This window comes from Dipteris shenzhenensis, chromosome 22 (genome assembly GCF_047967505.1).
Source record: "Dipteris shenzhenensis isolate YYH24624 ecotype China chromosome 22, Dip_SZ_1.0, whole genome shotgun sequence".
NCBI classification, from domain to species: domain Eukaryota; kingdom Viridiplantae; phylum Streptophyta; class Polypodiopsida; order Gleicheniales; family Dipteridaceae; genus Dipteris; species Dipteris shenzhenensis.
This window is the reverse complement of record NC_141617.1, coordinates 42,671,350-42,699,175: the sequence shown is the minus strand read 5'-3', so window position 1 is coordinate 42,699,175 and position 27,826 is coordinate 42,671,350. Positions and strand designations below refer to the sequence as shown.

Below are 27,826 nucleotides of genomic sequence, written 5' to 3'. Positions count from 1 at the left end.
ATGGAGTCCTTTCAATTTTAGGTATTCTGTGAGGTGTTCTACCTACATGGCAACTTGTTTGCTGCCCATGTGGTAGGCCCACAATTCTCTTTTCTTTGGGTAGTTCTTGCCTTAGACCTCCCCCCCCAATGCTCTCCTCATTTAGGGGCTTACAGATGGGGATGTGGCCTTTCCAACACCAAGGTGACCCCCATTCCCAAAAAATCTCTCATGAGTACCACTCCCCCTATAAATTCATAATTTTTCAAAAGCTTGGCCTGAAACCCCTTCTAGATCCAAACCATTCCTATGTGCGAAAATCACTTTCCAACCCCTAAATCCTTCTTCTCATCATCATTTTAGTATCTTATAATCTCAAGCCTTTGATCTCAAATCTTTACTGCTTGACTTGCCATCCTCAAATCTTTCTTTCAAATCCGTTATGGTCCATGTCAAAATTGTACTAACAAGAAGCAAAAAGCACCTTACATATTGAAGCTACACCTGAGTATGCTACAACTGTCAATGTAATGGGCACAAGATTGTCAACAAAGAAATTTTAATTTGACTATGAGTGCAAGGAGCAAGGCATGTGGACCCTATGAAGTGTTGGTGGTGTTTATCCAATTGATCCTTTGATAGATGCTCCTCCAAGTTTGATTCAATACATAGGAGATGGTCTTCGAGTACTACTTGATTATTGCAAATGCATTAGTCATATTGGAGGAGCTGAAGCCCAATTTGCAAACGTTCACTTGTTAATGATGGAAGGAGAATTTAAAATCTTAAAGATAGTATGCACAATCTCTGTGAATAGCTACCCAAGAACAAATAGCATGTTCTCTTCTTAATAAACAACTCTTGAGTATTCACTATCTTTTAGCTATTCTAAAATTGATATCCAAACATATACTAATGCAAAAGAAAGGTCACAACAAACAATTAACAAATTGATTAATGTGATAAGGCAATATAGTGAAAGAAACTTGGTCCCTCTAGCAAGAGTTTGCTACACTTAGTAATAAAACTTTGTATGTTTGTATGCTTCAAAAATACAATTTCAGCATTTTGCATGTTCTCAAAAATAAAATAACTTTTAAATGTGTGTGTGTGTGTGTAGGGGGAGGGGAAGAGAGGGGGATCATTATTATTTTTTCAATATTAAAAAAAAGTGCCTAGGTGCCTATGAAGGAGCCGACAAACAATTTGGCAAGACATCTCCATGCTTCCCAAATGCATGCCACCTCGTGCATAGGCACCCAAGCACCTTTTTTTTATTTTTTTTTTTAAATCTCTACACACCCCCACAAAAGTTTAAAATAACCTTAAAAGTACCTACACATGTGTGCATGTGTGTGCATATGTATGCGTGCGTGCGTGTGTGTGTGTGTAGGTGTGGGTGTGGGTGGGAGAGGGTGTATAATTTTTTATAAAAAAAGAAAAATAAGGCGCTTGACTGCCTATACACTAGCTGATGCACATTGGACAAGATGGAGACATCCTACCAAATTGCAAGCTGGGTCACTCTCTTTTTTTAAAATTACCCCCCCCCCAAAAAAAAAAACCACATACACACACACAAATTAAAAAGTTAATCAGAAGTTTATTTTTGGAAACATACAATTTCTTGAAATTTTATTTCCCAAAATTTGCACAATTAGTATTTTTGAAAACATACAATATTTCATTACAAAGTAGAAAATATACAAACTATGAACAAAAAAGCGAATGGCTTCTCTTACAACCAAAAGCTATAGTAAAAAGAGAGCATGGAGAACTAGCTGAAGGCTGGATTTGAGACAACAGCAACAATTAGCTGATGTCAAAGAGCTAAAAAAGACGGTACAAGAGTTCTCCAAGAACGAAGCAACGAAGTCGTCCTTACTAGAGCTACAAAGAAGTTCGAGAAACAGGAACAAGAAGCTAAGAATGACACATGAAACTTCATGCGGAAGTGAACCAAATATTGGGTTGGTTGGCTAATTAGTTGGTCATGAGTGTCACCATGCAAGGGTTAGCAATATAAAGCTCTGGTCATCCTGCCTAACGGGATGGCTAGATTCTACTCGATCATGAAATATTTTACATGATATGCCCATTGGGCATCCCTACCACTCCTTAGAGCACTACACTCCTTACCCATGGGTAGTGACTGTGTCACGCAACAGATGGAACATCCACAATGAAGATTGCCTCTCCAATGGAATTGCCAAAATGTTTCAACGCCAAGAAGTTTTGATCGAACCCATGCTTTGCTGTTATAGGAGACAATATCTCCCATTAGCTGGAGGCTGCCACATTAATGTTTAACCTACAAGCAAAGGCTATCTAGGAGCCAAACAATGTGCAATCAATCCCATCACCGTCTCACATCTTTGGACCAACTACTTTGTGGCTTATCAGGAAGATCACGAGGGGAACCAAGCAAAGCTTGAAAGCATCGAGTCAATCTCTCGACTGAAAGAGCTATGGGACTAGTATATGGATGTTTTGCTCGATGTGAAAGACCTCTATTTGGGCAACAACCAAGCTATGTGGACCCAACTTGAATGAAAAGCCCATGATTCCAATGGTTGAGGATCTCACTCACATGACCTAAAACCACAATTTAAACGAGTTACTGAGGTAGATCAAGTGGGTCAAGCACCCTATAGTTCAAAGTGTGAAGAGATCTTAGGGTCGCCTTCATGTAACTAATGTAGATTCAAAAGTATGTAACTTGAATAATGCCACCTATGGTGCTTGAAATTGTACCGCCTACGTGCGATGAAACTCAATGCAAACAGGATTGTGCATGCATTTTGAATACAAACTATCTAAAACAAAAGTGTTTGAGGAGAGAGATTGGAGTGTTAGGCTCAAGAGTGTAGTTGTAAAGGAGGGAGACAGATGATCTTCCAATTCCTAGTAGTTCTTTACAATGGCAATTCTTAAGATATGCTCTCTATTTTGTCTGAGCAATCGTATGAATCAATATTCTATTAGTCTATATTCTATTGTTGTTAAACTTAAGTTAATTTACTAAATGTGTTGTCCATTCCTCCCCTACATCAAACGACTATCATTGCGAGGACATACTTCAACTGGTAGCATGAGAGGAGCAAATACAATAAATAAAATCCTTGAGGTTAGAGTAAGACTTGGAAAGCAAAATCAAAGATTGTTGGTTTGTGAACGCTCTGATGAAATCCATATCTTCTCATTCCATTGTCAAATTCCCATGAAATCACCAAGATGAGGTTGGTAATTGTCCCATATTTGCCTCCCCTAATTCCCAGGTTTGAGAAAATTACATGGTCCTCTGGAATTTGCGAGATTCATTGAATAGATTTATTGGTGAACTAATTAACTCATTAGCCTAAGTTAAAATCCCATAATCTAATCTAATTAAGCTATGCTTAATTAACCCTCCCTCTCCTATTCTTAGTTAAGCTATTCTAATTAATCTACCTTATACTCGCCTTGCCCTCACTCCCTCGCATCGGTCTCTTCTTGAAGTTGCTTTTTCACTCCAACTACCTGTAAGACATCTCTCCTTCATTACAATCATTGCCCCCTTCCCTTTACAAAATGTTGCTGTGTTTCTGTTGTGACAAAGCTATTGCGATGCCAAAATATGACCAGAAGCCCTAATCTACATTCATTCCCATGCTTCAAAACTCCTTTGAAGCCTCCTGCATCGACGACCTCAACTGTCTTCTCTCGTGCTTCACCTGAACTTGCGAAGAAGCTTGCGTGCAACTCCTCTCCCACTTCAAAGATAAGAGCCCTCAACTCCTACACTCTGTTTCGATTTTCTTGACTAGCGCGATGCGCTCTCAAGCTAGCCTTGCCGCCAGGTTGGCGGTCTGCCAAATGGGCAAAAAAAGGTATCCGCAGCAATCCCTAGCCCCTTGCACTGCTCCAGATGTCTATGCTCGTGCATGCGACAAATCAAGGAATTATGTGCTCACTGCAAGTTGCAAAAATCAAGGAAGTGTTTGTTGCAAGGGCATCTTCAACGAAATATTGTGCAACCATGAGGATTGCAAGGGCGTGCTTCATTTCGAGGATTTGAAGCAACAAAAATCAGCCAACAAGGATGGTGAGGATGTGGGTGTTTTATACTTGATCAAAGGCAATGCACAAAAGTCTTCTAATAGCATTTTTCACCTAGTATAGAATTGACTAAAGCCTATGAACTCATCCCTTGATTCCACACCGATGAAGAAGAGCAAGACCGAAGTGTAGAGGTTGCTCACTCCCCTATCTACATCAAGGAACCTGCCTTCGTTTGGTGGAGAGGTTCCCAACACAAGGTGGGTAGAAACTTTCCCAATAGTTAGTAAGATGATTGTAGGGTTTCTAGCACCCCTTCACCTACTCGTGTGGTCTCCACATCGTGTGTATCGCAAGATGATTGCATGGTCCCCATCAAGTTCATAATTGATAAAGTTATGCATTTTCAAGAATGGTGTTTCCTATGCTAACCTACAAATTCATGGAATTACACAAAATTGATAGCATCCATTACACAACCCTAGAGGCAATCTAGTATCCGAGGTCTAATAGCTGAGTATCTTCTAGATATTTCAACCATAAATTTACCAAAACTGATCTACTCTCCCTCTCTCTCTCTCTCTCCACCCCTTCCAACCCCCCATACATCCCATCATTGAATGCAACAAATGCATGTGCAATTGCTGCAGCCACATCACAGATGTATGACTAGCAGTAAATAAATACAACACAATCAAATCTAATTGTTTGCCTTATCAACTGGAACCGTGCAAAGCATCAAGCACACATGAGCATCTGAGGGGCGCACACAGTCACAAGTAACACATGTGACAATGCTTCCTGGATGTTTCCCTCAACATTATTTGTGCATACATGCCGCAATCATTTAAATTCCTGGAACGCTGTCAGCCACAAAAACAATAGTTACTGCTTTACATTGCTCATAGATATAGTATAGCTCTACACACAATATTGCAATCTTTTATTACATCTGCGGAGCACTTGGAACAAAGGCGAAAGATAACATGGGATCTGTGGAAGAATCTTATTGCCGATCTATGTACTTCCCACTTCTCCAAAACTCCCATACGCAGATCCCAATCATAACATAATTATAGCAGAGATAAGCCCTCCACCTTCTTATTTTTAGAGTGAGAAAAAGAGAACTTCCACTTTTCTGCCCCTTAGAAGTTCCTTCATGGTCTCGCTACTACCGGTCAGAAACTGCTCTTTCTTCAACTCAAGGTACCTGCTGGAGGAGACCACCAGCCAACTGCCACATTCCAACAAAAAACCTTGAGCATATACGAGCTAACACTCGGAACTTTTATGAGATAAGAAAAACAAATTATTGATAAGGAACTATTCTCGACGACTGTACGCTACTGAGCAGGAGCAGGGCAGAACGAATTGACTTTCTATTGAGGAGATGTATCGTTTAATGGGCGCATATATATATGCCCATTAGATGTTTCGTCTGATGGGCATATATATACCTCACAAAAGTGGAATACTTAACTACCACAGGAGGATTCCACAGCTTTGACTTTGAGGAGAGCTTTATTGCTTGACAGTTTGAGATAACTTTGTTGGTTGACTCCAGGTAGAAATTAGAATGGGAAAATGCATGGGCAGGCATATTGAACGCTATCAAAAATTATATTTAATGAAGGCTAGTAAGAGGTACTCCCATCTTATCACAACTGATCAAGAGTGTTTAATAGGCGAGGCGTCATTTGCACTTAGCTCTGATTACATGCAGAACAAAAGTATCTAAAGTTGTAAAAAGCAAACATTACGTTGTCCAGCCATTGACAGATGATAATTGTCAGGGTGACCACAAAACATGTTTCGCCTTATAGAAACTCTAGAAACCTTTCTGGTTGAATCCCAGAGATGGCGCACCTCTGCATGAAACAGCAAAAACCTGACCCCTTTATTTCCCTTTTTTTATTTTTCCTCTTTAAGAAGACCCCTTTTTTTCCCTTTTTTTAATTTTTTTCCTCTTAAAGAAGAGGACCTTGCACTGGAGAGAGAGAGAGAGAGAGAGAGAGAGAGAGAGAGGCGCACGTGCACACATACACACACAAACATGTGTATACAATAATGTATGTATGTATGTATGTGCAGTTATATCTTTAATATTTTCTATCTCTATATATATCTATATGAATCCAAGAAAATGCCTAAACTCATCCTCTGAAAACAACACATAGTGCAGTTTCAATCTCATGACAATCATAAGGTTGAGAACCATATCTCCATCATGCATAGCAGGGACTAGCTAGTATGACATCCCCACCGACGCCATCAGTGCCCAACGGTGTGCGTAGTCCATGGTTAAACATATGTTCTCACACATGCATATCCACACACCCACATATACTTGAGCATTCAGTTTTACTAAGGTGTGGGCTCACACACACTTTTTTTATGGTGAATACACTTTTTCTTCTTTTTTTTGCCGGGCGGGGGGGGGGGTATTTTTATATTACGTCCCCAAAGTGGAGACCAGCAAAGACGAGATCAGAAAATTTCATCGTAATACAAGTAGACAGTGTAATCTATCTGACAAACAGACAGGAAATCATGAAAGGAAAGACAAGATCAGAAAATTTCATCGTAATACAAGTAGACAGTGTGATCTATCTGACAAACAGACAGGCAATCATGAAAGGATTGGCTGAGCGACATCCGGAAATAGTAGAACATGGCTTTATGGTGAATACACACACACACACACACACACATAGCATTTACAGGCAAAGCTCCTAGCATTTTGAAATGCTTCTGTACGAAACCTACAAAATGAAACATTTCTGGTCCAGGTAACACTGATTACATCAATTTGAAGTGCAAGTGTGGTAAGCCGCAAAGAATAGCATCTCATTCCCACACATTCCTACCTGCAGCGTGGATGAGGTTTCATAAGAATACTCACCTTCAGAAATTCAGATACGTACGTATATGTAGCTAGCAGTATGCTCATCCAGTATTTTGCATGCCAGCAGCAATGCCTTTCATGGTAAGAATCAAGGTATCTTCAAGTCCTGGCGCATATTCACTGGTTGTATTCAATGTGACTAGCTCAGCAGTAGAGTCCTTAGACTTCATCTGTGAAGGTAGAGGTCCAAAGGGGCCATCACGCATTTTCTTTAGAGTATATGCCTGTTGTACATTCAATGTGGTGATGTAAGGATCCCGCAGTATCAGCCGTTGCTTCAAATATGGATTACTCTCCAGGAGCTCTTCATGTCCAGCAACCTGTAACAAACAAACCATAGAACTTGTCATATGTCTCTTGGTAACAGTTTCGGAACATAAAATGATGCAGCGCACAAAATATGCTTCTATGTACCTTCAAAAGAAGCTCTTTCGTCTCCTCATATTTTTCTTGAAGGATATCACCAAAAAATTTCAGTTCATCACTGACAAGGAGTTTATCGTAGAGAGCAGCAATTCGAGGATCTCCTTTTGTAAAAACCATTTCCACTAAATCAATCGTCACCCTGAAAAAGGGCCATTCTTTGTACATCTCCTGGAGTATTTGCAGGTTGTTGGGGTCTTTTTTTAATACTGACTTGAAAGCTGCACCAAAACCTAACCAAACAGGAAGATGAAACCTTGTTTGCGTCCAAGCAAATATCCATGGAATAGCACGCAGTGATTCAATGCCCCCATTGGGTTTTCTCTTTGATGGTCTGCTTCCAATGTTCATGCGTCCATACTCAAGCACTGGTGTTGCCTGTCAAAAAATCCAAAGGTTGGCCACAGAGAGCAAAGATAAGTCCAGCCGCAAGAACAAATCTAAATGGCAATGTTTAATCTCTCAGGCTTCAGCTAATGAAAGTGATTATGTATCAGTTTAATGCATCGGAGATTCAGAAATGAATAGGCCTTACCAAGTGAAAATACTGCATAAACCTTGGTTCTTTGAATACTATAGACCTGTATTCCTCAGTTGAAATAAAAGCCATCTCGTCCATCAGTGCCCGCCATTCAGGTTTGGGTTTTATAGGAGGATGCATTCCATGCTCTAGTGTGGCAGCTGTAAACCGCTGTAGTGTGCGAAAGCACAAATGCTCTTCGCCAAAGGACTGTTCAATGACTTCGCCCTGAATAGTCACCCGGAGAGACCCATGAACTGTATCAGGAGGCTGAGACAAAATAGCAAGATGCGTAGGACCCCCACCTCTTCCCACCGTACCTCCACGTCCATGAAACATGTTAAGCTTGACACCATAATGTTTTGCCACCTTGATGAGGTCTTCCTGTGACTTAAACAGCTGCCATGCAGCTGAAAGTCGGCCAGCATCTTTACCTGAATCTGAATAGCCAATCATGACCTCCTGTTTACCATTTATCCGGTTCCGGTACCAATCGATAGAAAAGAGGCGCGCTAAAGCTGCGGGTGCAGACTCTAAATCTGCGAGTTTCTCAAACAAAGGAACAACTCGTAAAGGATGTGTCACCCTACATTCTCGTTGCAATAGCTCAACTGCCAGAACATCAGATGGGGTCATAGCCATTGAAATTATGTAAGCACCAAAAGAGTCTGATGGTAACTCTGATATTACATGAAATGTGTCAAGCACCTCGTGTATCTCATCTGTTTTTGGTAGATCAGCACCAAAGAGAGGGCGTTTCCCCCTCAGTTCTGACAGCAACCACTCCTGCCGCTGCTCTTCTGACCAATCTTTGTATGATCCAATGCCCAAATGGTTTGTAATGGCTTCCATTACATCAGTGTGCCTCTCAGATTCTTGCCGGATGTCTAACTTCACAAGGCTTAACCCAAAGCATGAGACTTGACGCATAAAATCAAGGAGACTTCCATCTGCAATCGGTTTATCCCCGGTTGCACAAAGTGACCGGTAGCACATTTCCAGAGGTTCAAGAATCTGCAATTTTCATACACGACATAATGCAGTTAGAAATATAATGCACCAATATAGCCCGCAGTGCATGCTATTTTTCCTGGTAGCTTTCAAACTCCTTCAATACAATTGGAAATTTGTGTTCCAAAATCAGATTACTTTGCTAGCTGAACCAAAAACTTAAACCTGATCAACAGAAGTAAAAGTGTCCTCCTCCAGTATGTCAGATTTCCCAGATGAGAGCAACTGGTGCATTCGTTCTCTAGTGTTGTATAATTTATCTCTTACATCTGCTAATACAACTCGAAACGGCTCATTTGGTGGAATCGGCTTCCAGAACTCTGTAAGAAACACAAAATCCCATTAAGATTCCATCCACACCCACCCCCCAACATGAACACGTCCACACATCCTAGCACTAAATCCGATATGATATTCTTGAAGACAGCTCAATGCATTTATGTTGATCTACGACAGGCTATACGCAGGTGATCTACGACAGGCTATACCCAGGCGATCTACGACAGGCTATACCCAGGCCTTGCATAGATAAAAATATTGGGAATTTCAGTAGCTGAAATCTCACTCCACAGAAGCACATCCACCTAAAGCTGGTTGCTCAAATCAATTGAACCGAACAATTTCCCTTTAGGTGTTTGAAGAACAGTTCTTGGGAGTGTAGTGAAGGAAAGCCCCCATAACTTATTGAAAGCTTTGCATAAATCTACTTCAATATAACATATGTTTTCCTAACAAGTTCACCCAAAAAGCAGCTGGCAATGCATTATCCAAACGAACTGTTATTCCAGTTTGTCTCTGACCAGAATGGAGAAGGAAAAGAGTGATGCAAACAAATTGTCTAAATAGTGAGGCAATCCATAATCTTACTTTGCAGCTATGGGGGAACAAGATTGAATCGAATGGACCTTCAAATGAGAAACAATGGATACTTAATACCGTAGCTAATTGGACGACTTCAGTATAACTTTTAAAACATTTGGAAATTTTGTTAATGCACGATAAAAAGTAGTGTGTGCCCGTACCCATGTAGTGTTTTGCATCCTTCCTATAAGATGCTTCTAGTCGCTGGACTCTAGCCCTAAGTTCATCACTGCAGCGCCACATGGAAAGCTGCAAAACAGAATAAAGATTAGAAAAAAGGGTTCCTGCATGAAACTATTATGCTGCCTCTACCCCAAAATGCATGGCCTCAATATGCTCTTTCATAAAACCTTTGGTGTAGTGTTAAATAAAGCATGAAATCCCATAAGGCCTATTTCTTCTTAACAGTTACAGCTTACACATAAACAGAAGTAAAGTGCATTTAGCCTTAACTATTGACAGTCAATATCAAAATATGAGCCTGATTCCTTTTCAATACCTATCCTCTCACTTGATACAAAAAGTATAAGAAAGATCTAACAATCTGGTAGATATTCCCCCTTAGAAACCATCACATATAAGTAAATACTTAGTGCAAGAGAAGCATGAGACTTAAATCTCTAAACTCGATCAAAATACATTTTGTGATTTGCTACAAACCACAATAAGAAAGTCATGTATGAAGCATTGTAAACAATTAAACTCTAAGGAAGTTACTTTTGATGCTTCGTTAAACTTGGTCAACTATGGTCAAGTTGGTCAAAGTGACCAACCTTGGTCAACAATATATTATTTAATGTCCGGAGTCTGTGAAGGAAGAAATCCTAACCGCTGATGCGCTTAACCATACCCTAGGTTCAGGGTCCCAGTTTTCCTAAGGTCAACCTATGAAAAGTTTGGCATGTCTCATGGTTTGGTTCTATCATATATGTTGGAGATTTTTGTGTGCCATAACAGGTCCCCAAAGCGCTTCAACAAGACTTAGCCCATGTGACTATGGTCAACATGACCTGGTTAGGGTTGGACACACGGGCAATGGGCTATGCAGGCACCCAATGCCTATGGACAACCAAGTGCCTATGGGGGTTTTCTAGGGCCACTCGGGTTTTAAATCCCCAACACACTCATAAGGTATATAAGATGGACATTAAAAAACATCGAAATCTCACATATGGTGTGCTTGTGGAGGCCCACATCGAATGCCATGCACCATGACAATAGACGGGACAATACTTGTTACAACCTATCCATGTAAAATGTTTAAAAATTTTGCCAAGAAACATCTAATAGGCACATATTTTAAAGTACATGTACCTTTCAAATAATGCAAGGAGAAGGCTAAAATGGTCATATTAAACTCACCATTGAATCTAGGGATTCCATCTAGACCTTAATGTGACTTGTGAAGAATATAGAAAGACTCCAGAGTCCCAAGAGAGCTCATTCTTCCCTTGCATATTTTGCAAAGCCTCCTCACCTCCTCCCCCATCCGTTCCAAGGCAGTCTCCTCTCTACCAAGCTCAAAGTCTTTCCGCAAGGATTTTTGCCTAGCCTCCACCCGTAGCAGCTGCCCCAAAACCTCCAAAAATCTCTCTCCGCCTTACTGCTCCAGCCTTATTTCTTCACCCTCTACCAAGCTTAAGACTCCCATCTCACAAGCTTAAGACTCCCCTCTCCTCGAGTTATTTGCACAGCCTATACCTGCAGCAGCTCAAGGGAGTCTGTTGTTAGAATAACAGAGGGAAGTTGCTTGCAGCCAACACTCCCGCAGCGGAAAATCAAAACTCACGCCGTACAAGTGTTACAGAAGTAGACACATCCATCTAGATGAATATACATCTAGCCATGTAGACAACCAATAGAATAAATACTATGCTATCTAAAGAAACAGAAACGTATACAAAATACCCCACTCAAAGCATGCGCCACATGGACATCTTGCTGCTGCTACACCTTGCACCAAACAGAGAGCTTTGCCTGCTGTCCTACTGCTGTTGACCTTCCTTCAGATGCGTGGCCAAACAATGGCCTTCAGTGTCCTCTACAAGCAGGACTCTTAGGCCTCCTTGCTGCTCTGCAATGGTAAGTACCAGGACCCCTCCAATAGGGGCCCTTTTATAGGGCCAAGTGGCCTCAGTCTGGCTGCTGGCAAGCAGACAGATGCTCAGCCAACAAGACTCCACTGACTGGGCTGGCCCAGTCTGTGCATTTACTGTAGTATGCATGCTGTATAGCCCACCAGTATAGACTATAAATAGGGTATACTGTACTGTCGACTGCCACCTATACTAGAGTACTAGCCAGCTGCACCCGACTCCTGTGCCTGACTACAGCCTACTGCCAACCTGCATCTGCTTGTGTCGATCTGCTGCTGCAATCTGCTGCCTAGTTAAGGCCCTGAGCAAGGCCCCTTTTCCTGGGCCTCATTCCAGCCTCTGCCAGGCCCCTTGACAGCCCCGAATCTACCCTCTTCTCAGCGTCTTTACCTGTGCATGCTGCCCACGAGGCAGCCCTATCTTCTCTTTCTTCTATCTCAAATCTGCCCCTGTGACAGCCTTCTTCTCTGGCCCATGTGGCTTCCCTCTGAACCCTTCTAGGTCATCATCCCACACCTCCTCATTTGGGGGCTCACAGGTGGGAGGTGACTACTATATCCCAACATCCGTCCCAACTGTTCCCAGCACTTACCCTTTCCCTCTATTATGCCGTCCTCTACTCCAGCCTACCTCTCTCACTTTCTAGGCACCTGCTGAGCCAAACAGAACACAGCAAATGCGCTGTTCCTAGTCTCCTTGATGGTTGGCCTACAAGATTGAGTTTTTTTCTGCTGCAGCAGATAAGAGCATGCCGTCCTCGGATCCAGCCTACCTCTCTCACTTTCTAGCCCCTACTGAACCAAGCTAAACACAGGTCCTAGTCTCCTTCATGGCTGGCCTGCAAGATTGAAGTTTCTTGTTACAGCATACAGGAGTATCACTGGAGCATTCATCTCAAGCAGAGGAGGGACAAATCTAGGCAGGTAGTGTTCCCTCTTGAGGAGTCGTTTATTGTTGATTTACTTGGCAATCAAATGAACCCCTTCGCCCTATTTGAGCCCCATATCATGCATATTGCTCTCCTTTCTATGTGTTCTTTATTGCTGCTATTATTTTCAGTTCAAGCATCTGCATTGTTAGCATTCTTCTCACTTTTCTTAGGCTTAATCCTTGAGCTCCTTTGCTATCCTCTAAATGATCCCTTTCTCTGGCCTTTCCAAATTGTACTTCATGCTTCTTCACACCATTGCGGAGGCACTTGGACAACTCCTCTCACTCCTATCTGCCCCCTCTACAGCAGCGGCAACCGTTGCTTCGGAGGGTGATGTAATCATGAGAGTTCGAGCCTGGATGACTCAGAGACCAGACATTTTGGCTGATCATGTCTTTCTACAGACACCCATTCAGACAAAGGATCGAAATCACTTGTCTCAAGAACTACTGCCATATTCCCACAGGATTGCCCCCCAAGAGGAGCATAGCCCCATTGGACACATAGGACCAGCCCCCTCTAAGCACCCTCCCCCTCTTCCTCCTAACTCCCCCAATGTCAGGCTCAAGTTTAGAGGATCCCCAGGGGCATGCCCTTACATCTACTCCCTCACTCCAATCTCCCCAAACACTTTGCGGCTCTTGTGGAGGGTGAGAGATTTCTTCTAAAGGGGAGGAGGATACCAATTCAGACCTTAAGGATAATTGTGACTCCGCACAAATGAGACCAGGATACCTGCATAGGACCTCTTTTGGATCCTCCAGCTTGCACACCCCAAAGACAGTTGCGCAGACTCCTCACATGTTGCAGCCACCTATTAGATCTTCAATGTGGGAGCAGCAAACAACATCACCCCATATTTTCCTCACCGTAGTAAGGTTCCCCCCCTAGCCTTAATTTATGCCAAATGCGGCCCCACCTTCTACACCCTTGGTTGGACAACCTCCTCTACTCCTAGATTGGGTAGGACATTTTACCGATCCCTCCTCTTTAATTAGTGTTGTGAGCTGGAATATTTAAGATTTGCACAGGATCCCCACCTACCTTGGGAGGCAAGTCATCGTAGAGCAGCTTCACTCTTCAGTCACTCAAGGGCTGATCGACATCATCCTCCTCCAAGAGCACAAGCTCCTCGACAAACAGTGCGCGAGGACAGGAAAGTTCCTATTATGTCCACGTTTGGACATGACATGGATAGTGTTACAAAGGCTAGGTTGAATTATGGTCGTGTAACCTAACCTTGGGATAGTTTAACATACCTTTGGTACACTTAGGATAGTATTAGGGTTGGGACACCTAAGACACACTATGCCTATACAAGTGTGAGCCTCGGCTCATTTAGGAATTATTCTTGGAAGTGCCTCCTAAGAATACCCAGCTAGGATGGAGCCTGTCTAGACTCTTGTCTGTGTGCATAAATGCAGGTGTGTGATATGATAAGTATAGTCTTATCTACAAGTTCATTGATCTCGATCGCCTGACCTCTCGATCGAAGGTGATTGTTGCAAGGATCTATGGATGGGTATTGATGCGCTAGCCTAGCAACAGCAAGGGGATATGGAGTGGAAGCAAGACACCCTAGGTGTCTTCTATATCAAGTAGCCTCTCCATGAATTCCATTAGTGGGGAATCCCCATGATCCAAATAGCACAGCCAATGCATGGTGATGGCCTGCTCCAGCAAGACGACCATGATTCCCAAAGAACAATCCGAACCCCGACATAGAGGAGGAGGCAGCTTCAACTCAAGAAGAAGCCCCCACCAGTCCGAAGGCACAGGTATCCTTTTTAGACATGGTTGCTATGATGTAGGCGATGATGCAGATGTAAGCTCAACAAATGGAAGCCTCTTTGCTTGCATGTTACAACTCCAAGAGTTGAGGAAAGAACATCTCCGGAGGAGATCATGAAGTAAGAGAAGCTACCTAGGACTCCAAAGAGCGTCGTCTCCAAGAGGAGCAAAAAGCACAAGAATCTACCTAGGAGGCTAAGGAAGAGCGCATCCATGCAACGCAAGTAAAAAAAAGGAGGACGCGATCGAGCTTTGCTACATTCATTGCTCCAAGTTAAAGTACCACAACCTCACAGATCTGTTGGGTGCATGAAGCAATGGAACGGGAGTGAAATGCGGAAAGCAAACAAGCTGGAGCAAAACGTAGTACTACTCAAATCGATAAGGAGAAAACCAATGAAGTCAACTCTATGAGTTGACCTGACCTATAAGGCAAAGTTTATCCTTCATGGCATCCATCGATTCCTTGCTGTCAAAGGAATCCTTGTGACATAAAGGTTCCTTGTTGCAAGCAGTAGCAACCAAAGCTACAGCCAAATAGTTGCCATGCATCTATTTATGTGCACCTCTTGTGTGGGCTGGCAAAGGCTCAGCTTGTTTGCTGTCCCTGAGTGTGTCTAAAAGCCATCTCGGGACTGATTTTTGCTGCCTGATGACAGTGCAACTGCCTATTCAATGGCATGGTCATCAATCAAGCTGAGCAGGAGCTACTAGTGGAGGATGGGCACTGTTGGAAGGGTATGGCACAACACTCTGCACTCGCTGCTCTATATATATGGGCAACGAGAAGCAACAATGTATCAAAGACATCTGAGGCATCAACTGCAGGCACTCACGCACATGGATGCCATGGCTTCAGTGCTAGCCCTTTTCCAGGAGATCAAAAGTCTCGAACGAAGGAGGTAGTTGACACTTGGTTACACAAGTGGCAGGTACACTTTCAGTTCCACCCATACCCAGATGAGAAGAAGATCCAACTTGCAGCGGGTTTCATGTCAGGTAAAGCGTTGCTATGGTGAAAGGAACTCCAGCCTAAGCCCGATACATGGATAGATTTCCAAGGGGTCTTCAGGAAGGAGTTCCTGAAGAAGGAGGATGATTATGATATCGTTGGCAAGCTTAAAGCCCTCGATATTTCAAAGTTAAACTTGTCCTTTGAAGTTTATCTTCAAAGATTTCGGGATCTGCAAACCAGGGCCACAAAGATGGATCCAGTGACCTTGTTAGGTTTCTTCGTGGATGGTTTGCCAGATTCATACAAGTTGCAAATAAAGAACAACAAATGCACAACGTTGCAGGAGGCCATGAATTATGCGCGCATTTATGATGATTACCATGGCCGGTGCTAAAGCAACCATAGTTTCCGACACGAGTGGAAAGAACAAACGCAAGTTCTTTCAGCCTACGACTGGTACAGGGGAGACGAAGTCTACGGACAACGCCTCCAAGAAACACTTGACTCAAGCAAAGAATGGTAAAGCCCGTTTCCTTCGTACTTTGAGGTTCAAGAAAGAAGGACGTTGCTTCTATTGCGAGGAGCGGGGCCACACCAAGAATGAGTGTCCAAAGCACAAGAACCAAAAGTTGGTGCTTGGACCGAAGCTCCAGGCGGGTCCACGTACCACAGCCAAGGGAGCGAACCAAGTCTCGATGACAGGTATTTCTGTAAATGTCATTACCTGCCCACTCTCTTGTAATTGTACTTTCAATACTTCGTTGTTTGGTTCCCATGATCTTTTCCGAGTTTATGGAGAAGTTAGGGACCAACAAGTTCACATTCTCTTTTATCCAAGCAGCTCTCACAATTTTATTAATTACAAATTTGTGCAGAAAATGGGGCTGTCCATAGTACCTAGCGACCACACCTATGAGGTGCAGCTTCCAGCTAGGAAGCAGTTTTGGGATCGCAAGGTTGAAGCACTTCCTATCCGGATTCAAGCCTACACAGGGGTTCTTACGTGTTATGTTATGCACCTGGAGCATGTAGACTTGTTGATCGGAATAGAGTGGTTTAAAACCCACAATATTCAGATTGGATGGACGGAGCATACGCTTTCTTTTGTAGATAAGGACACCCAATTTTGTATTCAGTGTGATAAAATTCCCTCTTCTCAGGGACCTATTGTATCTGCGATGCAGCTTCGGAATATATTAAACACTTCTCATTATGATGTTTATTAGTGTGTTTTGATTCCGCTTTCTTCATTTGTTGTTTCTGTAATTAACAAGAATGATTTAAGTGTGTTTGAACACAGTGAATTGAGAATGTTGTTAGATAGTTTTAAGGATGTATTCCCTGCTCAACTGCCGGAAGGTTTACCTCCAGAACGGGCAGTAGATCATCGCATAGACTTAGTCCCAGGGGCTCAACCTATTAGTGTACCACCTTATAGGATGAGCCAAGTAGAGGAGGATGAGTTAGCTTTACAGCTACAGGATTACCTGAATATGGGCTATATATGCCCAAGTAAAAATCACCTTGGGGTGCACCTGTCCTCTTAAGAAAGAAGAAAGATTCTACCTGGAGAATGTGTATCGATTATAAACGTTTAAATAAAGTGACAATTAAGAATCGATTACCTCTACCTCGTTCCGATGATTTGATAGACCGTTTGGCCGGAGCGAAGTACTTCACTAAGATTGATTTGCGTACGGGTTATCACCAAATTCGTATCTATGCTAAACACATAGATAGAACCGCATTCCGAACAAGGTATGGTCATTACGAGTTCCTCGTATTACCTTTTGGTTTGACCAATGCTCCTGCTACTTTTCAGCAGATGATGAACGATTTGTTCAAGGATTTTCTGGGCAAATTTGTTGTAGTGTTCTTAGATGACATCTTGGTATATAGCAGAACACTTGAGGATCACATAGGACACCTCCGGATTGTCTTAGTTATTCTAAGACAGCATAAGCTCTATGCCAAGATGAGTAAATGTGACTTCTTTATGAAGGAGATCATTTACTTAGGACACAAGATTTCTTCTGAAGGTATTAGCATTGATCTAGATCGTATCCAGAAGGTTTTAGAATGGCCTATCCCTCAGACTGTGAAACAACTTCGTTCTTTCCTAGGATTTACGGTATTTCTTCGGAAGTCTGTGCGTGATTATTCACATATCACGGCACCATTGACAAACATATTGAAAGGTCGTGGACGCACGTCTACCCAACCGATCTCTTGAAATGATGCAATGAACAAGGCTTTTGAAACCTTGAAGTTTTCTATCAAGGAAGCACCCGTTCTTGCATTACCCGATCCTACCCGGCCTTATGTTTTAGAGGCCGATGCGAGTGATTATGCGATTGGGGCAGCTCTATTCCAAGAGGGCAGACCTGTAGCTTTCGAGAGTAAGAAGCTAGACGACGCTCAATATCGTTGGCCCACACTCGAGAAGGAACTTTATGCTGTAGTGTATGCTCTTAAGGTTTGGAGACACTACTTGTATGGTTCAAAGTTCCTTGTATTGACTGATCATCAATCAATTAAGTATGTGTGTGATGGATCTAAATTGAGGGGACGAAAAGCTAGATGGGCAGAATTAATGCAGGATTTTGATTTTGAAATACGTTATCATAAGGGTTCGTTGAATAGTGTGGCGGATGCCTTAAGTCGAGTTAAGTTTGTAAATGCTTTGTCATTTACGGAAATATCCTCAGACCTATTTCAATCCTTGAGAGGGCTATACGCAACTGATAGTCATTTCAGTTCTTATTGGCAGAGAGTCCAGGATGGGAGCTCCATGGTTGACCAGGACTTAGGGATTGTGCCACCTACGATACAGGCGGCGGGAGGTCAGTGGATGATTAGGAACGGCTTGCTGTTCCGGAATGAAAAGATTTGTGTGCCTGATGTTCTGGACCTTAAATCCAAGATTCTCTGGGAGTGTCATGATGCTCCTAGTGCTGGACATCCAGGTATACATAGGACTCTGTCTCTTGTGAAGCATACCTTTTATTGGCCTAAGATGCGTGCATTTATTGAGAACTATGTAGTAGGTTGCCGAGTTTGTCAGGTTACTAAGGTAGAACGCCTTAGAAGCACGGGTTTATTACAGCCATTACAGATTCCAGGTAATAATTGGGAAAGTATTTCCATGGATTTTATTACTGGTTTGCCTCGAACGCGCAAGGATCATGACTCCATTTGGGTCATAGTCGACCGATTGACAAAAATGGCTAGATTCTTACCTACTAGAACAACTATTTCAGTTGTTCAGCTGGCTCACGAGTTTGTGGACCACTTGTTTAAGCTGTATGGTTTGCCATGTGACATAGTCAGTGACAGGGACACAAAGTTTACAAGTAACTTCTTGCTAGATATGCAGGAAATGTTGCAGTTTGCCAAGGAGTCTATTAGAAGTGCCCAAGATCGGGACAGATTTTATGCTAATAGACGTCGTTCAGCAAGAGAGTTCTCTGAAGGAACGATGGTATATTTACGAATTCCTAAGGAATCCAAGAGCCTAAGTACTGGTTTGGTTCCGAAATTATCCCCCAGATACTGTGGCCCATTCAAGGTCATTAAAAGAATTGGACCAGTTGCATATCGACTAGAATTGCATCCTGATGTTAAAGTACATCCAGTCTTTCATGTCAGTAGACTGAAAGAAGTATTGGGTGCAGATGATCAACTTGTTTCTCCTCACGAGATAATAGAAGTTACATATTTAACTTTTATTCCCCACGAACCTGCGTGTATTCTTGAATTTCGTGACAGACAGATTCGCAATCGATCTATCACGGAATACAAGATCAAGTGGAAGGATCGTGTTGAGGAGGATGCAACATGGGAGACATTACAAAACCTCCAGAGAACATTTCCGGGTTTTTTAGCGAACTCAGGAGTGAGTTCTTAGAGGAGGGGGAGTATGTCATGTGCACGGATTAGTATCTGACGTGTACTAGGTACACAGGACTAGCTCAGGTAGCCTGGGGAGGCTTAGAGCTAGGCAGGCTTGATTCTCGGGTTGAGTGGCAAGGGTACGAACTATTTATAGGTCTTCGCTATTTTTGGCGCTCGAGGCCCGAGTCTATAAAAGGGGCCCAAGGGGTTCAACTCTCAGTGTGCAGTTGGGAGCAAGTTTAGTTCCCAGGTGCCACGTCTGTTCCTGGATTGAGTCGCGGACGCGCGCCTGCATCTTAGCATAGCCCAAGGCCCAGTGGCAGATCCAAGGCTTCACAGCGCCACCTGGTGGTACGGGACACCAGGCTGGTTTGGATCTGATTGGGAGTTCGTGCCAGTAGCTCAGCTCGTGGCTCGGAGGGGACATCTCCTAATTCGGGATCACATCCTGTAGATGTCATGGTTGGGTGGTGAGCAGCCTGCTCAGTTCTCACATGGTGTGTGGTTGTTTTGCAGATCAGAGGTTTCAGGAGTGCTGGGATGTGTCAATACGGTAGATGAATGGATAGCGTACGGCAGCTTGTACAAACAGCCGTGTTGCAAGTTGTGCGTACGACTTTGCAACTACACAACAAGTGTACAGATGAGATGAACGGACGTTGGCGCTGACCAGTACGGCAAAACTTATACAAACGAGGGTGAATCACAAAACTTGTACAGACGCTGGCACTGACTTGCGGTACGGAATGCACATGAGGATATCTACTAGCGTAGGCTATACGATGTGCATAGGTTATACAGACTAAAACTGCAAGTTGTATGGTCAACCGTACGTTTGTACGGACAATGGCAAGTGTTGTACAAACGTTGTATGGCACAGTTCATTAGGATGGTGCAAATCTGATGCAGTGTGTACAGTGGTGACGTAAAACCTATACGGCAAGGTCTGGCAATAAATCTCGAACGATGGCATAACATTGGTGCAAACTCACGGTCATGTCCGTGCAAAGGAAGCAGAAGCAGCGATTGATGAAGGCACAAAGTTAAAGATAAAGCAGAACAAGGGGAGCAAGCACCAAGAGCTCTGACACCACCATTGTTTGTTGCCGGAAAGCAATGGAACGGGAGTTGAATGCAGAAAGCAAACAACAAGCTGGAGCAAAATGTAGTACTGCTCAAATGGATAAGAAGAAAATACAAAGGAGTGGCCTGTATGGCCCCCAAGTCAACCATATGGTTGACCAATGAAGTCAGCTCTATGAGTTGACCTCACCTACAGGGCACATACCAAGGCTAAGTGCTAACAAGATCAATTTCCCCTCCTGTCAAATCGTCTTTGAGGGAAGATGAACTTCGATAAATACAACAAAAAGACATATCCAGTTCTATCATCTAGTTCAAGAGCCTCTTTTTCCATTGTCCAGACACGGGACAATGAGAAGTACATCCTTGGCTTCCATGCACTTGACAAGTGAAGCCATCACTTGGCAGCACGAGAGGCGCATAGAGCATTACAATGATGATCTACAAATGGCGCACTATGATTGGGCAGAGTTCCTCAAGGACATTCGAGCCCCATTCTAGCACCCTAGTAAATGGATCGTCTTTGTGCCCAATTCTTTGCACAAGTTCAAGGGGCCAAGGAGTGGGTCAATCATTAAACAAATTATTTCATGAAGTGGTCATTAATTGTAGGTGTCAAACAATGACCAAATTGATCAATTCCTACACGTCTTAGGCCTGACATTCAATGGTATGTTTGCACTTTCAGGCCGACGACGTACGACAACTAAGAGCTCACTCAAAATTTTGAGCTCATGAACAAGGATTATTAAGTACCAAGAGACTTCAGGGCAAATAGGTTCCAAGACCAACAACACCTCAGATGGTAAGACAACCACAAAGAATAGTCATTGCCATGTGCATGGCCACGACAAGCGACATTGCTCCCATTTACATCTTGAAGATGATTCTTCATTCCATTAGAACCTGCCACAACCTCAAGAGCAGTCTCACTAATGGCTAAAATTCAGCACAAGGGCGATCATGTGTTATAGGCAGGTAGCAGGACAAAACACCACTATCATGTCTGATGATGGCAGTTCGGAGGTGTTCCTCGCCACTGAGCTCCATCTTCCAGCAACTCCGTCTTCCAACGGACCTGTCGGCAACAATACTCTAACCCCATAATGCATTTGATAATACCCATCCACCAATTCTTACCACAACCATAGTGTGGCACATTGAGCTCCGCATCAGAAGCAAACCTTCATTGTCACCCAGTTGGCCAAGTAGATATCAACTTAGCCAACTGACCACCGTGCAATCCGCAGTTGGTAAGAGCAAACCATGTCAGTGCATACCGACGGAACAGCCCGGGTACTTTTTAAGGTGCCTAACAAAAGCTAGTAGCCCGTCTATCTGTGACCTAGCACCAACCACAAATCGCCCTCTGTTCCATTTTCAGCACAAATGGATGTCATGGGCAACTGCAGTCCATGTATACACCTAGATGAATCCAAGAACATTCCCAAACTCATCCTTTAAAAACACAACATAGTGCAGTTTCAATCTCACGATAGTCATTCATAAAATTGAAAACCATAAACTCCATCACACATAGCAGGGACTAGCTACTATGACATCCCCACTGACATCATCAGCACCCACCAGTGGGGGTAGACCATAGTATAAAAGTATGCTCTCACACATACAAATCCACACACCCACACATACTTGAGCATCCATTTATACAAAGTCTTCGTACTGAGTTTCTGTCGGCACTCCGGAGGTGAAGGGCAAACTCAACCATGACGAAGTCCATGGCATGACTGCCTACATGCCTATACAGTACGGACCCCTGGATTCATGAGAGCTTACAATCACACGCCAGGAAAGCAGTAAGTTCTGGTATAGTAACCACGCAAGGGAGGCCTTTTGGATGACCCACATTGGGGGAAAATGCAGTAAGCACTCTTCTCCATCATGGGTCAGATACAGGGGACGGTGGCAACATAGCAGAGGGCAGAGGTGTTGCCTCATAGAGTCATGTAGGTAGAGGTGGATGCATTCAGCAACTTCCGGATGTTGAAGATGCCTTTGTAATATTCATGACACAACTACCAAAGGACCCTCATGGTACTTCCACTCTCCGTATTGGTTGCAATAGCCTCACCTTTTCTCTACTTTATTTATTTCATGTGACCAACTGTTATGGCTGGTGTCATTCCCATTCAACACACATCGGAACCACTTTCGTGATAAGCGCATTTAACAAATAATACCTCTCTTTTATTGCCTCCAAACACACTGCCCATAACTGCCTTTTTTGAGATAGAGATAAGAACTGAGTTCCCCTCTTCCTTTTCACTTCCCCCTCCTCCATGATACCCTATTCAGACTGGTGGGTTAAAACATATTAAAGGAAGGCTACTTAAGGCAAAACTCCCACCCTGAGTTACCAAGTGATGTAACATGATTAGATTGATAAGCATGCCTTTTTACAAGAGCGACAAAAGCTGGATTGCATGAAGACCTTGAATAGAGGAGCAACACACCTCAAACATTAAATCCTCTATCTGTGAGAAATAAAGGTTTGACGCCATCAACCTTGCTAGCAGACACACATCTCTGGTAACTTCCGGTGTCACCCGAGGATTACCTGGCAATAGATAGCCCTCATCCATAAGATATCAATGATCCAGAGTGCATACAACATAAAGAATTCAATTCTTTTGAAAGACATCTAAAACACCTCAGGACAACCATGCAGGCATATAACGTTACAGAAAGTTTACCATCTCGGTCACCTCCCATCCAAGATGAGAATTGTATCAGCGGCACATTGTAGGGCAACCTCTCATCAACTCCAATATTGCTAAGAGCAGTATCCACACGACGCAAAAACTTGGGTAATCCATTCCAAATTGTTTCATGAAAATAGCTCATCCCAGCACGCATCTCGTCTTGTGGAGCAGGAGGTGTGCGCTTGATTTCATCAGTTCGAAATGCAGCATGAATCTTTAAAAAAGGTGTTTGTGAAGTTAAATCTTACTCTATACACTGAATGTAGATAGCAGTAAAGTTAAAGACACAATCCAGTAAATCCCTTACTTCTCTTTGTAATGCTTCATCAAACTCTCGTTTTTCATCAGGTGTTATGCCTGGCTGATATAGCTGAGATAAACAACTCCGAATTCTGAAGAAAGAAGACCAAGTAAAGCTCATCATTTATTTCCCAAAATTAGCATCACATACTCAAATCTCTATCAGCGTCCACTTCTATAGCTTCCAAGTATCAAGTCTGCCATAATAAATACGAAGATGTTGGAATAAAAAATGCATATCTACTTTAAACTGGGAATTCCTACTTCCAGGACCTTGCAGGCCGAGAAACTTCTTACAACTGAGGTTGAACATGTCTTGATGAAAGAGAAGCCAATAGGAATTTCTAGTTATTAATGTCAGTGAATGCAACAAATATACTCTGAACATAACCTGAAAGAACAAATAGCCCATTGTGATGGTCCCTTACAGTGTTAAAACCATCAACTCCATCATACTTAACAAGGGCTAAATTAACCTTTTAAAAATAACACAGCTACAAACAGTGAGAATCATAAATGTGTCCAGCCTCAGATTCAAGATTAAAAATATAAGCAAACATGCAAATGAAAGCCATGCAAAATAGCCCTGGCGAAAGCTCCCTCACATAGGTTCAAACCATTGATGATGAAGTATAGCACCAATGCTGTAGGCAACAACCACAATTCAGCGCTCACCCTCACCCCTCACTTGCAAAGTAAATCCTCGATCTCCTGAAAGAAACAACCCCACCAAATTCCATCACATTTGACTCCAGAGAATGGGAAGTTTTTCAAGCATCGTTGTTTCTGAAACACCTTCAAACAGGTTTGTTGAACTCGCTGGAATATCTGGTTAGCTATAGCTACACATGCAGAAGTATTTCCTTTAGTTGCAGCCATGTTATCAACCAGAAAAGAGAACCACGCATGAGGATGCTGCAATACCCAATTGACCCTAAGGTCAACTTCTGGGAGTAGATCGTCAGTTCTATGTAGCTGCAACAGCTCCAAGACCTCCCTTCAAGATATTGATTTCCAGCTCCATCACAAGGCCATTTTAGAACAGGCTGAATGTGACCTCGTTAGAGTTGCTTCAGAAGGAAGAACTGCGAGAAGCTACCCTCAGGCTACAAAAGACAATTATGGGCTGAACAGGTAAGACTTGCTGCCTGGCTTGACACTTAATGACAGTAGCGTGGGAGTATCCTAGAACTTCCCTCAGGCTACATTTAAAAGGTATGGGTTGAACTGGCAAAAACCTTGCTGCAGGGCTTGACACTAAACGACAGTAGTGTGGGTGTTCAAGGATAAAAGTAGCTACGGTTTCCCCCCTCGTACTTGGGCCTGAAGTTTGAAAAGAGAGATAAAATCAACCACCAACATAGTTGAGAAGGGATGATACAATGAATGGTGTAAATAGCTAGAGAGATGGGAGAGAAACAGGAATGCTTTGCCAGAGAAAGACATGCCCGAAAACAAGGTGATAGTCCTGGCCAAGCAATATCAGAAGAGAAATTGTAAAAAGAAAGCTGTGTCAGAGCAACCAGCAAACAGGTTCTACTTGCAGCAAAAGACTTCTGAAAACTTTGGAGTCAACCCAACAACAATTTTCAAATGAATTGCAAGTAGCTACTTAGGACTTTGATTCAGATAGGCTGTTCTATAGGTACCCATGGCTGTCCTGCACATAACCAGAGAACCTCTCTCTCTCTCTCTCTCTCTCTCTCTCTCTCTCTCTCTCTAATAGCGAAACATGCAATAATAAAGAAAGTACAGGAGACAAAAGCGTCGAAAAGAAATTGCAAAACACCAAAGCGTACCGTCCATGCTTCTGAAGAAGTGACCGCCGAACAGACTGTGTGGGATGGGCTGTTAAGACCAGGTCGACTGTCTGATTTTTTAAAGCCTCAAAGATTTGTTTGGGTGACTTCTGGAGCTCATAGACAAGTCTCCTGAATGTCTCATCGATATCGGATTCCGTCAGAGCACAATTCTCATCACCAATGTCTCCGCTTTTGTGTTTCAAGCGTCTGCGATGTGCTATCTGCACTTCCTCTGCCAAGTTTGCAAGATTTAACATGTGAGAAAAGGAGCTGGATACGACAATTGCATTCCCCGGGTCCATACTGTTCAGGACCTTCCCTAACTCCTCCAGCTTTTCCGGATCAAAGTGACCTTCGGGACTATTGTACTCTCCTGCAAGCTCATAGCACTTCTGAACCTGCAAAAAACGCGATATGACTGATGAGCGACAACAGGAGCTTTCGAGTACAGAAACAAGGGACGCAAGCCTGGCTACATTTTCGTGGGAACAGAGCGAAACACCGCAACGTTCTCAAACCTCCATGATCAAAGCAAAACAAAAAAATTACCGTCTCTTTCATGTTTTCGCCATGGAGGTCTTCAAGAACGTCCAGGAAGCAATCAAGCAGCAGCGCGTCGTACTCGACGAGCTTGTCGTCGTCAGAGACTTTGTCGGGGACCAACTGGCGCATATGAGCATCCATAGACTTGGAGGAGACGAGGGGCTTGGCACCGATTCTGGTAAGATCCATGGGAATGAGAAATTGTGTAGAAATCGAGAGGAGAGGAGGGGAAGAGGGGCAAGGAAAGGGAGGGAGATGGGAAGGCAAGGATTTCAATGGCGGGTGAGAAGCTTTTTGAGAACAGGGAAAGAGGAAGAAAGCCGGGAAGACAGGAAAAAGTTCAACTTTTGAGAACCACTTTGTTCATAGTTTAAAGAGTCATTTGATTATGCATTTGGAATTCGTAACTCCTAAAGCTCAAGCTTTTGAGCTGACTTGACACCCCTTACAACGAGTAAATAGAATTTGGAGGATTGGTTCACACCACTCCAACCCACACCCGTCTCATCACCTTGCTAATTTTTATCACCATCGCTTGATTGGTTTCGCAGCTCGAGGAGCTCGCCATCGACTCCACAACCTTTATTGGTCCTACCGCACATAGGGCCAACTAGGATGCTAGCCCTTCACACCGCCTTTTGGAGGATGGCCCGCAAGTGGTGTCAACCCAACCTAATGCTTTTGAGTGCACTTGAGTGATGGAAGGAGTCTTTACCAATCACTCAGGCTAGGTTCACAACACCCGCCCGCCATCTAGTGTGAAGGGTTGTTATCCCACTTGGCCCAATAGAAGGGAGGGGCCCGGACACTGACACAAAAGATTTGTGTCCGGCCCATGAAGGCCGTCCAACTCCATGGCCAACTCTTCCTACTGCTACATGATTGTCCCATTCCATCTCCCTCAACCGTTATACCAATCACGTTTAATTAGCAATCTGATGGCTGTGGGTGGTGTAGGCCAACTCCTCCAACTGCTACATGATCGTCCCATTCCATCTCCTCCAACCGCTATACCAATCACAGGTTGGTGACATTAATTAGCAATTTGATGACCGTGTGACCTGCTGTATCTGACGGCCATCCTCCAATTTTAGTTCCTTCTCCTTGAGCAAGCGGATGATGTCAACCCAACCTTAGGATATAACATTGTCGAGGCACATTTCACACTCGTTCGCTTGGACAAGTGTGAAATTGCAAGGGTGTCTTGCTGTTGCTGCTATGGTTGAATTCCAATCATCTGTCAGAAAGTGCATTCCCGATTATCGTGCAATGCTCGTCCAACATCAATGGGCCGCTTGTAACTGCGCAGACAATGAAAACAAATCTTGGCTTTATCTTTGCATCGGTCCACCTACGTGTGAACGGAATACCCCTCTAGACAAGGATTCTCAATTCACCCATCCAAACAAGTATGAAACCCCTCTTACCACTCTCTATTTTGAAGGGGTTTTTAGTTTGCCATAATCGAGCTTTATAGGTAGTACGAGCAAATTTGTATCTAAAGTGAGAACTATACTCTAGATCTCAAGAATCTATATGTCAATAGCGGAGCAATAGCAACTCACGCAGTTGGGAGTTCACCCACTTAGCCTGCTACCTATAGGAATTTATATGTCAATAGCAGAGCAACGACAACTCATGCAGTCGGGCCTTCACCCACTTAGACTGCTACCTGGGAGCATATGCCATGGGTGGATGTGCCCCTCATAGGTGTGTGAGTGGGTGTGTGACTCGGGGGAACAAGAAAAAAGAATTTATAGTCTAATCAAGAACTTACATCTCTTGAAAACAAAAGAATTCAGCTTGGCACTTAAACCTTGCATGTAATGTAGTAAAAACCTCCTCTTCGAATTCACAAGTTCTCCCTATGGCGAAGCTTTTCATGCACATGCCAATGTGCAATTAAAGGTTTTGTCCTCTTCATCCAATGTTCATACATTTCATCAAAAAAAAAAATTTTTAATCCCTAAC

At 43.2% G+C, this 27,826-nt stretch overlaps 1 protein-coding gene across 1 annotated transcript; it reads right to left on the bottom strand.

The window, feature by feature from the left end:
* Nucleotides 1–4,942: 4,942 nt before the first annotated feature.
* On the bottom strand, nt 4,943–26,251 carry LOC147888129 (phosphoenolpyruvate carboxylase 2-like). The gene is made up of 11 exons (XM_087393838.1): nt 25,862–26,251; nt 25,310–25,710; nt 23,518–23,602; nt 23,202–23,424; nt 22,962–23,065; nt 9,899–9,986; nt 9,042–9,196; nt 7,881–8,879; nt 7,337–7,723; nt 6,942–7,242; nt 4,943–5,251 (listed from the first exon to the last, which is right to left on the bottom strand). Exons 1-10 carry the CDS (start codon nt 26,042–26,044, stop codon nt 6,964–6,966), a joined length of 2,904 nt encoding a protein of 967 aa, XP_087249964.1. The 5' UTR covers nt 26,045–26,251; the 3' UTR covers nt 4,943–5,251; nt 6,942–6,963.
* Between the last annotated feature and the right edge of the window lie 1,575 nt (nt 26,252–27,826).